This window comes from Petromyzon marinus, assembly GCF_048934315.1.
Source record: "Petromyzon marinus isolate PM22_M1 ecotype Great Lakes invasive population chromosome 68 unlocalized genomic scaffold, UKy_Petmar_22M1.pri1.0 chr68_unloc.1, whole genome shotgun sequence".
Lineage (NCBI taxonomy): Eukaryota > Metazoa > Chordata > Hyperoartia > Petromyzontiformes > Petromyzontidae > Petromyzon > Petromyzon marinus.
Genome location: NW_027422597.1, coordinates 4,895,687 through 4,909,348, shown reverse-complemented (window position 1 = coordinate 4,909,348; position 13,662 = coordinate 4,895,687). Strand labels below are relative to the sequence as shown.

At 44.7% G+C, this 13,662-nt stretch overlaps 1 protein-coding gene across 1 annotated transcript; it reads left to right on the top strand.

Annotated features, from left to right (window-relative positions):
* The first annotated feature begins 8,066 nt into the window (after positions 1-8,066).
* Positions 8,067-10,369, top strand: LOC116957943 (aerolysin-like protein). Its single transcript, XM_032980402.2, has one exon. It carries the CDS (start codon positions 8,088-8,090, stop codon positions 9,027-9,029), a length of 942 nt encoding a protein of 313 aa, XP_032836293.2. The 5' UTR covers positions 8,067-8,087; the 3' UTR covers positions 9,030-10,369.
* Positions 10,370-13,662: the final 3,293 nt, after the last annotated feature.

Below are 13,662 nucleotides of genomic sequence, written 5' to 3'. Positions count from 1 at the left end.
ACGAGTGCTTTGGATTACAAACACGTTTCCGGAACAGATTATGCTCGCAATCCAAGGTTTTACTGTATACGTGTGCATACATTTCGAAATTAACGTGTCGTAGTGCGATGACCAGCGGTGTGGTAGTGGTAGACACGCTGTGGTGATGGTGGGATAACAGCGGCATGGTAGTGGTAGCAGCTAGACGGTGCCACGTGACGCACCGTGGTGCTGGTTGCGATGACAGCGGTGTGGTAGTATGTGGGACTCTGTGTTAAGTGAGTTTGTGGGTCTCTGTGTGGTGAGTTTGTGGGTCTCTGTGTAGTGAGTCTGTGGGTCTCTGTGTGAGGTGAGTTTGTGGGTCTTTGTGTGGAGAGTCTGCGGGTCTCTAAGTGATGAGTCTCTGGGTGCTCTGTGTGGTGATTGTGTGGGTCACTTTGTGTGTCTGTGTAAGGTTAGTCTGTGGGTATATGTGTCGGTCTGTGTGTGGTAAGTTTGTGTGCCTGTGTGTGGTGCGTGTGTGGGTCTCAGTGTGGTGTGTGTGTGGGTATCTATGTGGTGAGTCTGTGGGTCTCTGTGTGGTGACTGTGTGGGTCTCTGTGTGTGTCTGTGTGAGGTTAGTCTGTGGGTCTCTGTATGGGTTGAGTGTGGGTGTCTGTGTGTGGTAAGTCTGTGAGTCTCTTTGTGTGTCTGTGTGGTGAGTGTGTGTGTCTCTGTGTGAGGTGAGTCTGCGGGTCTCTGTGTGCCTCTGTGTGAGGTGAGTCTGTGGGTGTCTGTGTGGTTTGAGTGTGGGTGTCTGTGTGCGTTGAGTCTGTGAGTCTCTGTGAGAGGTGAGTCTGTGGGTATCTGTGAGGTGAGTGTGCGTGTCTGTGTGTGGTGAGTCTGTGGCCCTGTGGGTCTCTGTGTGAGGTGAGTCTGTGGGTGTCTGTGTGGTTTGAGTGTGGGTGTCTGTGTGTGGTGAGACTATGAGTCTCTGTGTGAGGTGAGTCTGTGGTCTCTTTGTATGTCTGTGTGGTGAGTCTGTGGGTCTCTGTGAGGTGAGTCTGTGGTCTCTTTGTGTGTCTGTGTGGTGAGTCTGTGTGTGTCTGTGTGAGGATAGTCTGTGGGTCTCTGTGTGTTTCGAGTGTGGGTGTCTGTGTGTGTCTGTGTGTGGTGAGTCTGTGGGTGTCTGTGAGGTGAGTGTGCGTCTCTGTGTGTGGTGAGTCTGTGGGGCTTTGTGTGAGGTGAGTCTGTGGTCTCTTTGTGTGTCTGTCTGGTGAGTCTGTGTGTCTTAGTGTGAGGTGAGTCTGTGGGTCTCTGTGTGTCTCTGTGTGAGGTGAGTCTGTGGGTCTCTGTGTGTCTCTGTGTGTGGTGAGTCTGTGGGTCTCTGTGTGAGGTGAGTCTGTGGGTCTCGGTGTGTCTGTGTGGTGAATCTGTGTGTGTCTGTGTGTGGTGAGTGTGTGGGTGTCTGTGAGGTGAGTGTGGGTGTCTGTGTGTGGTGAGTCTGTGGGTCTCTGTGTGAGGTTAGTCTGTGGGTCTCTGTGTTGTGAGTTTGTGGGTCTCAATGTGTGTTTGTGTGTAGTGAGTGTGTGGGTCTCTGTGTGAAGTGAGTTTGTGGGTCTCTGTGTGAGGTAAGTTTGTGGATTCTAGATTTTACAGCTTAAAGGACGCGACCTGGGCTTGGCTGTTTTCACTCCAACGCTGTCCTCATGACAGCACGGTCCCTTCACCTGATGAAGGCTGTTTGTGTTGTGGCCGAAACGTCGTGATTTTTGTTGTTTTATTTTTTACCAACGTGACTTTACCGAATAGAACCAAAGAGTATGGATCCTTGCAGTCACGAAAAATTCAAATCTAGAATTGGTCGTGCATGTCACGTATATCGAGGACTTTGCTGTTTTTTTCCTGGATTTTTTCTGATGCACGTTGTCACTTTAAGATGTTTATTGTTCTTTTTTTAGTTTGTTGCGGTTGCACCCGATTCAAGAGCTGAATGGCTCACAGGGCTATACCTAATAAATGAACTGAACTGAACTATGGGTCTCTGTGTGTCTCTATGGATAAGTGTGGTTTCTTAATCGAAAACTGGGGAATGTGGTGGTAGCTTAACATAGGAGACGATGGGAGCTCTATGGGAGTTTGCCGGCGAAGGCAATTGTAGTGCGGATAGGTAGCGAGGCTTATGTCATGTAGGGAATGTGGAGGGCAGGAAACGTGAGAGCCTATGGGAGCTATTTGATTGTCCGGCGACGGCGATTTAATGCATAGTGCGAATAAGCGTGGTTTCTTAAGCAAATTGGGGAATGTCGGGACAGGTAATGGAGACTATGGGAATAGCCAGTGGAGGTGATTGTAATTTGTAGTGTGGATAAGAAGATGGTTATGTCGTGTAGGAAATGTGGTGGAAGGTTTGATGTAAAACCTATAGAAGCCTATAGGAGTAGCCAGTAAAGGTGATTGCAATTTGTAGTGTGGATAGGTTAGGTAAGCTTTGTTAATGACGACCCGTGCAGAACTCATTAATTGTAACTCAGACACGTGTCCCATCCCCTTTGTGACGTCACCACGGCACTTATGAGGCCATGTGAAGTTTCGAAGGGTCGCTGGACAGACCCAGCAGGTGCTTTGGGTTGACTGCTGTGCCAGGCTAGGTGCAGGAGGAGGTCACGGGACAGACCAAGCAGGTGCCATGGGTTGACTGCTGTGCCAGGCTAGGTGCAGGAGAAATTCACGGGACAGACCCAGCAGGTGCTATGGGTTGTACTCCTGTGCCAGGCTAGGTGAAATTGGAGGTTACGGGACAGACCCAGAAGGTGCCATGGGTTGACTGCTGTGCCAGGCTAGGTGCAATTGGAGCCAATGGTTGCTAATTCTGTCAGCCTTTGATGTTCCAGAGTCACAGCAGTGCCACTTCACTTCCTTCTCTATGATGCTTTTTTTGTGGGCTAAGGAATTTCCGCTTCCAAAAAAACCACCAAAAATTATATCTAAATAAAAAGGATAGGCTCAATACATCAACACTATCACGGTTATTTATTGATTATTTATTCGTTAAATATTACAGATCAATATTGCCAAGCCAATATTCAATTCACCATACCTCACTGCATAGCGAATGTCGTGTCCAGTGACCGAAATCAAAGGAACTATTTCATTCAGCCTCGTTGTCAACCACCTGTTGGCAGCTGATGGAAGAGAAGAGACATCTATATCGGTACTTCTTATGTAACACGTCTGATTTACGCAACATGTTTTTGCTACTCATAACAGCTTGCTCGCAAGATTGCTTTCCTTGCATGTTTCTCAGTGTGGGGATGCTCATGATTATTTACTTTATAATTCGCCGTCAATTGTTACTGTTTAACATATCCTACGTATTCCCTTTGCCCATCTAATATCCAATTCGTAATAAGTCATTTAAAATGCCCTGAATCTTATGAAATGTCTCTGCTGTTTGTCTCATTTGCATTGGCTTATTTTCTATATCGTGTATCTTACACGTGCATGTCTTACTTATTTGTATTGTGTAATATGGCTTGATTCGTAACCTCTTTCTGCTCGATTGTAGTGTTTCATTTGTCACGTCTCGTTTTTATGGTCTGTGTATTTTTAAGGGTTATTTTCAAAGTAGAAACTACTCAGTCGCACCAAACGAGTAATTGGGAATAAAGTGGACTGACACTCTGGGACTGTGGAGCCTAAACGTTTGGAGAAATTACTGCATTAATCTTCTGTTAGTGGCTGTCTGGTGTACCATCTCCAAAGGGGGTACGAACAGGGATTGTAAAGCAAAGTTAGGGATGATTCGCAGTAGATTATGTGCTGGTCAGGGAATGAGGAAAAGTTATTAGGCTGGGAGGTGTACACATCAAACACACTGGTTGGGAACGACTGGTATATCAGATTAATATAATAAACCAGTTATGGCTTAACTATTTTTAAAAAAAGCACTACATTTTACGTCATATTTTTAGGCATTCCGATGACAAACTTTAGTCATAATTAAAATTCATTACCATTTGACTTCCATTGTAGTTGAAGCGGGCTTTTTTTCTTTCCAATTCTATTTCAATTCGTGGATTCAATAAGATACTGTAGGCGGGGTGGCAGAGTTTTAACACTTGTGCCTCGATTTCTGACCCGCTCCTGGATGGGTTTCCTATGGGTTCTCTGCTTTTCTTCTCTCACAATTTATTTGTAAATGTTTATGATGTGACCGAACATTCCAATGTTGAAAATGTATCTGCAAAATTACTCAATTGAAATTACACAGAGCAGCTACATCGCCCCCTACTGTGAAACTTCGAGAGGCCCTTTCGAAAATGTATCTTGAGAGTCAGTAAGGATTTTCTGGGTACACCAACAGAATACAAATACATGAAATCCTTACCCAACGAGGAGTTATCGAACGCTTGTTTCAGCCCAACACGCGTTACCTAATGAGATCTCTTTGGAGGAACACGAGGGTTATGTTTTGGTCATACGTGTTTTTACGCTGCTTAAGATGAACGTATTCGCAACTAAATGTAGTGCCGTGAGAGTGTTGCTCGTTTTGGAACGAATTTATCTGTATTGAAATCGCTCGAATTAGCAGAGAAAGAATGCTCTTTAAGTGAGATACGCCTGTATAGATGTACAAATTGCACAATAACATACATTCCTGCCAATTTTTTGACACCAAATGCACGCCTGGGTCAAAACAGCAAAAGGACAAAAACAACAGCAAGAGTCCAAGACAACACCATGACAAGTACAATAGTTACACACCAAAACAACAACAACAGTCCCAGACAACTCCAAGACAACATTAACAACAGTCCCTCACCAAGACAACAACAACAACAATCTCAGATCTCTCCCGGATATGTACAATAACAGTCTCAGAATACACCAAGATAATCACGTCCCTCATTGAATTTTACATCTACATTAAAATATTGCTACACGGTGAGTAAGGATCTATGTTACACAACATATTTATAAATGTGGCTGGTGTATCTGGCACTACTAATTTTCTGCTTCAGAATTTTTTTTTTTATGGAAGGTTTACGATGTTTGGCGCGGAAACAAGGTTCCATAATGTTGGAAGAACCTTGTTTGATAATACACCACTCATTGATTCACTCCACCTCGTCATCATGAAAAAGAAAGAGAGGGTCAACTTTGAAAAATATATATGTATGATAGATTAAATATTCATAATTTCTGTAAATATGCCAAACTATATTTACATAAACTATTCTGACGTGAGTGATGCGAAGCGATGTATAATTTAGGCTGTGGCTGGATCACATGGCCTGTGCAACAGTAGTATAAATGACAGTGTTCTGGTGATAGAAAAGCATGCTCTGGGAAGAGAACATTAAGGTGAGTGTGCGGGTTACTCCTGACTGGTCTCGTTCTTAAAAATGCAGGTGGTGTGTGTGGTGGACAGGTGACTCCCAGGTAAGTGCCTCTGAGCTGGCACCCCTTGAGAACCTGCCTGCTTGGTGTGATGTTGGCAAAACAAGATGCTATCGGATTTCTGTGTTTATTTTCACTACAAATCCGTTCTGTAAGGTACTGTCACAAATCAGTGAAAAAACAAAATATAACAGCATCAGCAGCAAGTAACTCCTAAAAATATAAACATGTGAATTCAATTGACAATCATGCAACGTTGGTTTAAATGTTCAGGAAAAAACTTTACATACAAATGCATTGATGACGTTTGCCTGTCTGAAAGTGACGTCGATTGCGCAATACTCGTGCCTCCCCTCTCACTTTGCTCTTTTCCTGTCTCCCTCCTCTCTCTCTCTCTTTGATATCCACACTGCATCACATGAAGAAGAAAAACACGACTCTTGATGTCCTGGGTCAATCGTCCACCCTGTTTTATCCAATGCATGTTTTTTTGTAAGAGTCCAGAACATGGCCATCACAGAGGGAGATACCAATTACGAACGTGTGTCGAACCCGGTGCAATAAATCCTTAAATGGGGACCCGTCTGGATGCCCTTGGGCTCGCTGACCTACCACAGAGGCAACGATCAGGAGCAGCAGATTAACTGGGAAGGGGAAGAAGAAGGACAAGGGGGAGGAAGGGGAATAATTTATCCAAACTAGACAGGAAAAAAAGTAACATAAGCGTGATTTCTGGGCTTATCCTTCTTATTTTCCCCTAGGAGCAACGGTGCCGATTGCAATGTTTCAGTGTCTGGAGTTCATCCCCTTGCGACGCTCTCTACTTTTCTGGTTATTCACGCAGGGTCAATAAAAATGGGGACCACATTGCCTCTTACTCTTATTATATCCCTGGTAGATCCTGGTTAAGGAGCTGATTCCCGCCAAGGCACGGATAGTTCTGTGCCAGAGTCCCCAAGAGGGGGTTCTTGTTTCCAATTTGCTAGTATTGTCTTTCTTGCTACAATATAGCCGGTTTTCAGTAAGGCATATTGGCGTACCGATAGCCCTTTTGGTTTCAAGCCCCGCAAAGTTTAGTCCACTGAGGGGCTCAGCTCTGTGCCAAGTTCCGATTAAAATAATCCGTTAAATTCTCGTAAAATTCTAAAATATCTGGGCACGGCCAGAAGGCATTCAGTTACATCTGTACCGTCCATTGTGGTATCTAGGGCAATTAGGAGAGGAATGTGTGAATTTGAACTAAATTATGTTTAGAGGAAGGGACTGCGGCCTGCTGTCTGAGCCCAACCATATTTGAGTCCATTTCTGGTGAGGAATGTCCTGTCCCAGCAGCCTTTCCACCTCAGCTTTCTAGTTTTGGCTCTAACCCGGTCTCAATCTCCTGCACGAACTTTTCATTTCCTTTTTTTTCCACCAGACCATCCAAGATTGGGTGAGTGATGTGGTCAAAGTTTTTGTTTGTAGCTTTGGATGGTGTCCCTGATATTTTGGTAACCTTATTTGGAAGGTCCCCCACCCTTCCCAAGCCTATCACTCTCCAGCCAGGCCAGTTACCCCTTGTGCATTCTATTGTTAGTGATTGGTCGCCCCACAGAGGCGATTGTCTACATATGAAGGAGTGGAATGAGATTCACCTGTGGTTGCATTTCCCCAATGTGTTAGAAACCGTGAATAATGGTTTCAGGACCCGTGAGCTATATTTGATAGGAGCTTAGGTAACCGCAGCAAATAACCAGCACCTCACCGAACCTTCTCCCAGTTTTTCCATGTCCTTTACTTTTTTTTGTTGATCTATTGAATAAAGTTCTGAAAGCGATTGCTTTGTTCTATTTTAGGAAATCTGCAAAGGGTCAGGCCCCGATCTCTCCTAAGTAACGTAAGGGAATGAAAATCTATTTGCGCTATTTTGTGATTCCATATGGATGAGGCTATGCTTGAATCAAGCATCTTAAAGAAAGCTTTTTGAATACAGGAGGGGCTATTCGTAGATGTACTGTATAGGTAACCGTGTACAGTACTGTTCACTGCAGGAAGTTAAAATCGTGAGCGGCTGAACCTCACTGTCTACCCACTGGAATCTAGGAACACCACGTGGCCTGGGATACCACGATGGGCCACTTGGACAATAAGATGGGGACAAGATGGCGCATTGTGTACTTTCTTGGCAGCATAATCGCGAGCAGTACATTTATCATGCATACAGGAATCTCTAGATCAACTGCGAATGTTCGAGCCACAGGGGCACAATCGGCGAACATTACCTCAATAAATTTGGCCCAAAACAGTAAAACCTCGAGGGAAGGATTTGCTGTACTGTTTTTGTCAACTTTTATTTCAGAGAAGCTGTATTTCTCTTACAGACAAGGCGCTCTTAACCTCAAACAGTTATTCTTGTAAATTATCTAACCTTGTCACTGTCTGCTCCTCTTTCATTGTCTTTAGCTGTAAGTTAGCCATTACGAGTTAATAATCTGATCCAATGTGTGTTTTTTTACAATTTCCCAACATGATGATGTACTGCTTTTTCACCGTTTTTTCGCAATAGTGATATTTGTTATTGAATTGTCGATAACATCTGAGTCGACATGCACATTTAGAAGTACTTAACTATTACAGAGGTGTCAATAAAATGTGGTTTTGAAAGTCAAACTGTGAATATCACAATGTTTGACCTTTCATAATTTAAACAAATCTGTATCTTGTAATGTGCAGGAAGAAAGAAGAAAATGCCTTATGCATTGGCCTTACACACCTGTGGAGGACAAGGAGGAACAGCCTTCAGTTTTGATGGGAGGAGAAATGGAGCAACGCTGGAAAAAATCTGGGTGTGGGTTGGAGGGTGGCAGATCAAGTGCGTGAAGGCCTGGCTGACGGACGGAAGGACTGCACAGTACGGCATTCCCTCGGGATCTCACAAAGAGTTTGTGTTCCTGCCCGGGGAGCTGTTTTCGTCCCTCTCACTGTGGGGGAATGGGGCTGGCTCACGCCTGGGCGCCTTCAAGTTCAGGACAACCAAAGGCAGGGAATTCTTCGTGAAGATGACAAACTGGGGCCTAAAGACCGAGTACCCAGTCGACATCCGCTCTGGAATCTGCCTTGGAATTCAGGGCAAAGGCGGTTCAGACATCGACAGCATGGGCTTCCTCTTCATCAATTCGGTTAAAAGTTCAGAATTGATCAACGTGACATACCCTACACTGCACAGGGAGCTTCCAAAAGTCCAGATGGAAGAGATCAAATCACTCAGTTACAAGAATACTGGTTCTGTCCCCCAAACCTATAAAATTGAAACCTCCAAGACCGTGACCAAAACCTCCTCCTGGTCGATCACAAACAAGCTGGAGGCAACCGTGAGCATCAGCGTCTCAGCCGGCGTTCCGGATGTCGTGGAGGTTGAATATGGCTTTAGTTTTACCGTTAGCACCGAGAGTACGCACGCCGTGGAGAATTCAGAATCGAAAACCGAGCTCCTCTCATTCGACGTCACGGTTCCTCCACACAAGACCACTGCGATCGACATCAATATCGGTCGCGCGGAAATCGACCTCCCGTACAAGGGTACGGTGCGCATGTCCTTATTGAACGGCGCCACCTACGACATCCCAATGGAGGGTGTCTACAAGGGCCTCGCCTACACCAAGGCGACTGTAGTAACAAACGAAAAGTGAAACGGCATCGGAAAAGCACGCACGTGCTGCGCTTTACTAGCTGCATGCTGCATTCAACGCTGCCTATCTTTATTTAATAGTTTATTGAACCCTGCGGTATAAAATATGATGCAATACATATGCCATTTGGGAGAGTTCAGTTGGTGCAATTAAGGAACCTTTGAATCGGTGAAAAAATAATTAACACGGAGATGCAGTTATTTCAACGAATTTTTCTCGCACATACCGTACATAATTGAGTCTGTTCGCTCAGAAATCACAATGGAATGATCATAATCTGTCTTTATCCCGGAGGAATCCGACGATAAATTAATCTCTTTTTTACAGATGTCCAGTAGGGGCGAGTCAGCAAGTTACAACAACAAACAATACACAACACGATAGGAGGAAAAAGTAGATCAATGGTAAGCCAGTAGCTAAAACTTATATAAAGAAATAAGAATAAAGTATATAAGTACAAATAGCATAAGTACATTCCTGTTGATTTTTCAACACTAAATGCAAACTTGGGCAAGGCAACAAAACGACAACAAAAAGTGTTCCAGATCAAACCAACACAGCAGAGGGTTTCTTCATAATATTTGATTTTACAATCTATCATTTCACAGATAAGAAATATTTTTAAACGTCACTTTTGCCATTTACTTACGTGAGAATGAGCCCCAACTAGCAAATGCAAATGGAAATAAACTTCCTGCAGTGGTTTGGGCAATGTAACAAGACAATACACACTGGCATAGGCAACGTTGATCGGTAGAGTGCAAATCTGGAGGGGTTCAAAACATCAAAGTACAAGTTGGATGAACGACATAAATGACTGGAAGGAGGTGAAAGAGGTGATGCTTTATGGGCTTCAGAAATGAGAAGGTGAAGAGTGAAAACCCAAATGACGCACACAGCTAAGGACATTCTCCACGGCAAAATCATACAAACATATATCTTGACAATACAGTTTCTGCATGCTGCCACGAACAGAATAATCGATGGACTTGACCAACATTTCTACTAAAATTATAGAGAGAAGACATCCACGTGTGAATGATACCAAACAAAACGATGACGGAAAGATAAAGATTCCTCAAACAATCAACCAATCTTCATTTGTGTTGGGACACCTATTTTCAGAAACGCTCATATTTGTTTTCCATTTCACACTACAATGAATATACAAATAATGATAACTGGCCTCGAATGACCAACAATTTCTCCAAAAGTGACACCAGAAAATTAAAGAACTTCTCTTGTAGTACTATCATTTCCATCAGCACCACCATCTGGATTAATGCATTTAGATTACAATTGCATGCTCTTTAATTTTAGGGAATTGCATGCAACTAGTCAGTTGCATGTTATGCAATGCTTTGGGCTTGTGATGCAAAATAAAATATCTTAAAAAATTCATTGGATTGTGTTTGCATTCAGTGTCATCATTATCACATCCACAACCCCTTTGAGCCAGCATCACTGAAAACCTTTGTTCGAATCCAGGCATTCGCCTGTAATGAAACTGCACAGTCAAGTGTGGTGAGTTGATGGTCTCAACCCGGTCACGAATGACTGCACGAAGATAACCCCTTCCATCACAGTTATCAAAACGTAAGCTAGTATGTGTGCAGATAACGCGTAGCAGAAGTGAGATCTTGGTTTTTAGATATAATTTAAATCGCGCATGATAAACCTATTTTCTCGATTCTCGCAAGAGAGATATGGCCACATCGCTCAGAGGTCTGAGTGCTGACCTAATTTCGAATCCAGAACCTTAGCAGTGCCAGCTCATCAATCAAACCTCCAAATGTGTGTGTGTGTTAGTCCATGTGTGTGTTAGTCCATATGTGTGTGTAAGTTCATATGTGTGTATGTAAGTCAATGTGTTTGAGTCGAGTTGTGTGTGTGTTTGAGTCCATATGTGTGCGTGTAGGTCCATACGTGTGTTTAAGTCCATGTGTGTGTCTGTCTTTTTCGAACGGACAACACCCGATGCGTGTGTGTACGTCGAAGTGTTTCTGTGTGTCAGTCCACGTGTGTGTGTCAGTCCATTTGTGTGCGTATCAGTCACTCTCTGTGTGTGTTAGTCCATGTTTGTGTGCTAGTCGATGTGTGTGCATGGCACCATCTGAGTGTGTAAGTTAATGTGCGTTTGTGTGTCTATTTTTGTCATTCGATGTGTGTGTGTACGTCGCTGTGTGTGTGTGTTGTCAGTCCATATGTGTGTTGTAGTCCACATGTGTGTGTAAATCCATACATGTGTGTGTGTGTCACTCGATGTGTGTGTGTAAGTCAATGCGTGTGTGTGTCTTAGTTGATATGCGTGTAAGTACATCAGTGTACTATACGTCAATGTGTGTTTTTTAGTCCACGTATGTCCGTGTGTAAGTCGATGTGTGTGTGTGAGTTGCTGTATATGTGTACGTCGATATATGTGTGTGTAACTCCATGTGTGCGTATCTAAAGTGGATGTCTATGCGTGTGTGACTCCATATGTGTGTGTGTACGTCTATGTGTTTGTGTGTGTGAGTCGATATGTCTGTGTGTGTCAGTCCATGGGCGTGTGTGATAGTCGCTTTGTGTGTGTGGCTCCATGTGAGTTAGTGTGAGTCCATTTCTTTGCATGTCTGTAGCTCCATGTGTGCGTGTGAGTCTATGTGTCTGTTTTATTGACCTGGTCAAGGCCTATGATACTATCAGTAGGCCAGGCCTTTGGTGTTCTTCATGCTTTCGGAGTCCCTCCCCCTTTGCTCACGATCCTTAAGGACCGTTATGATATTGAGCGGCCCCGCGTCAAACTACAGGCCGTCAGTCACAGCCATTCCCTCTACACCTTGGGGTGTGACAGGGATGTCCTCTGTCTCCCACATTATTTAACATATCTTTCGACCACGTAGCTGGTGAAGCCTTCAATGGCTGTACCGGAGGAATTACCATATGATACAGATACAATGGGAGGCTGATCGATGCCCGGGTGCGGTCAAGGGATGGCTCCCTATTTCTCAACCATGTTATGTATGCCGATGCTCTGGTGATTGCTACTCACTCAGAGGAGGAGTTGGAGTCGCTGCTGCTGAACCTGGAGCGTGCCACTAAGAGGTTGGGCCTTACCATCAGCCCTACCAAAACTAAGCACCTGCCTGGGTATTTTGTACCATCGGACAATCCACCGCCACAACTCACAATTGGTGACGCGGCAGTTGTGCAGAGATTGCACCGATTCCCATACCTGCCCAGTGTACTCATGACCAGCTCCGGTTTAACAGCAGAGGTCCCACTCCAAATCAGTCGAGCGCCATTATATTTTCATCGGCTGCGCTATGCTGTGTGGAAGGTACCTGGTCTCTCGCTCCGCATGAAGCTCCAGGTCTTCTTGGCCACGGTAATTCCCTCCCTTCTCTACGCTTGCGACACGTGCACCTCCTTAATGGAACATCTTCGCCGGTTCGAAACATTTAGGCTGGCCTGCTCACGATCCATCCTGGGTTTAACCGTGTGTGTGTGCATCTAAGTCGATGTTTTCTATGTGTGTGGGTCGATGTCCGTGTGTAAGTCCATGTGTTTGTCTGCATTTGTCGCCCGGGCAACGCCGGGTACTTACCACAAGTAGTTATATGAACACGTAAAAAAATAGTTGAACATTTTACGTATAAAAATATAAATACAGTAAAACCTTGAATTGCGAGACATTTGGTCTTGGTCTGCGAGTGTTTTGCAAGACGAGCACAATTTTTAAATAAATATTAATTTGATAAACGAACGAGGTCTTGCAATACGAGTAGTACGTATATGCTTTGTCTAACGAGCGTCACGTGATCACAACTGATATACGAGTGTCTTGATATACGAGTGCTTTGGATTACAAACACGTTTCCGGAACAGATTATGCTCGCAATCCAAGGTTTTACTGTATACGTGTGCATACATTTAGAAATTAACGTGTCGTAATGCGATGACCAGCGGTGTGGTAGTGGTAGACACGCCGTGGTGCTGGTGCGATAACAGCGGTGTGGTAGTGGTAGCAGCTAGACGGTGCCACGTGACGCACCGTGGTGCTGGTTGCGATGACAGAGGTGTGGTAGTGGTAGTAGCTAGTCGGTGCCACGTGATGCACCGTGGTGCTGGTGCGATGACAGCGGTGTGGTAGTATGTGGGACTCTGTGTGATGAGTTTGTCTCTGTGTGGTGAGTTTGTGCGTCTCTGTGTAGTGAGTCTGTGGGTCTCTCTGTGAGGCGAGTTTGTGGGTCTTTGTGTGGAGAGTCTGCGGGTCTCTAAATGATGAGTCTCTGGGTGCTCTGTGTGGTGATTGTGTAGGTCTCTGTGTGGTGATTGTGTAAGTCTCTGTGTGTGTCTGTGAAAGGTTAGTCTGTGGGTATATGTGTCGGTCTGTGTGTGGTAAGTTTGTGTGCCTGTGTGTGGTGCGTGTGTGGGTCTCAGTGTGGTGTGTGTGTGGGTATCTATGTGGTGAGTCTGTGGGTCTCTGTGTGGTGACTGTGTGGGTCTCTGTGTGTGTCTGTGTGAGGTTAGTCTGTGGGTCTCTGTATGGGTTGAGTGTGGGTGTCTGTGTGTGGTGAGTCTGTGAGTCTCTTTGTGTGTCTGTGTGGTGAGTCTGTGTGCCTCTGTGTGAGGTGAGTCTGTGGGTGTCTGT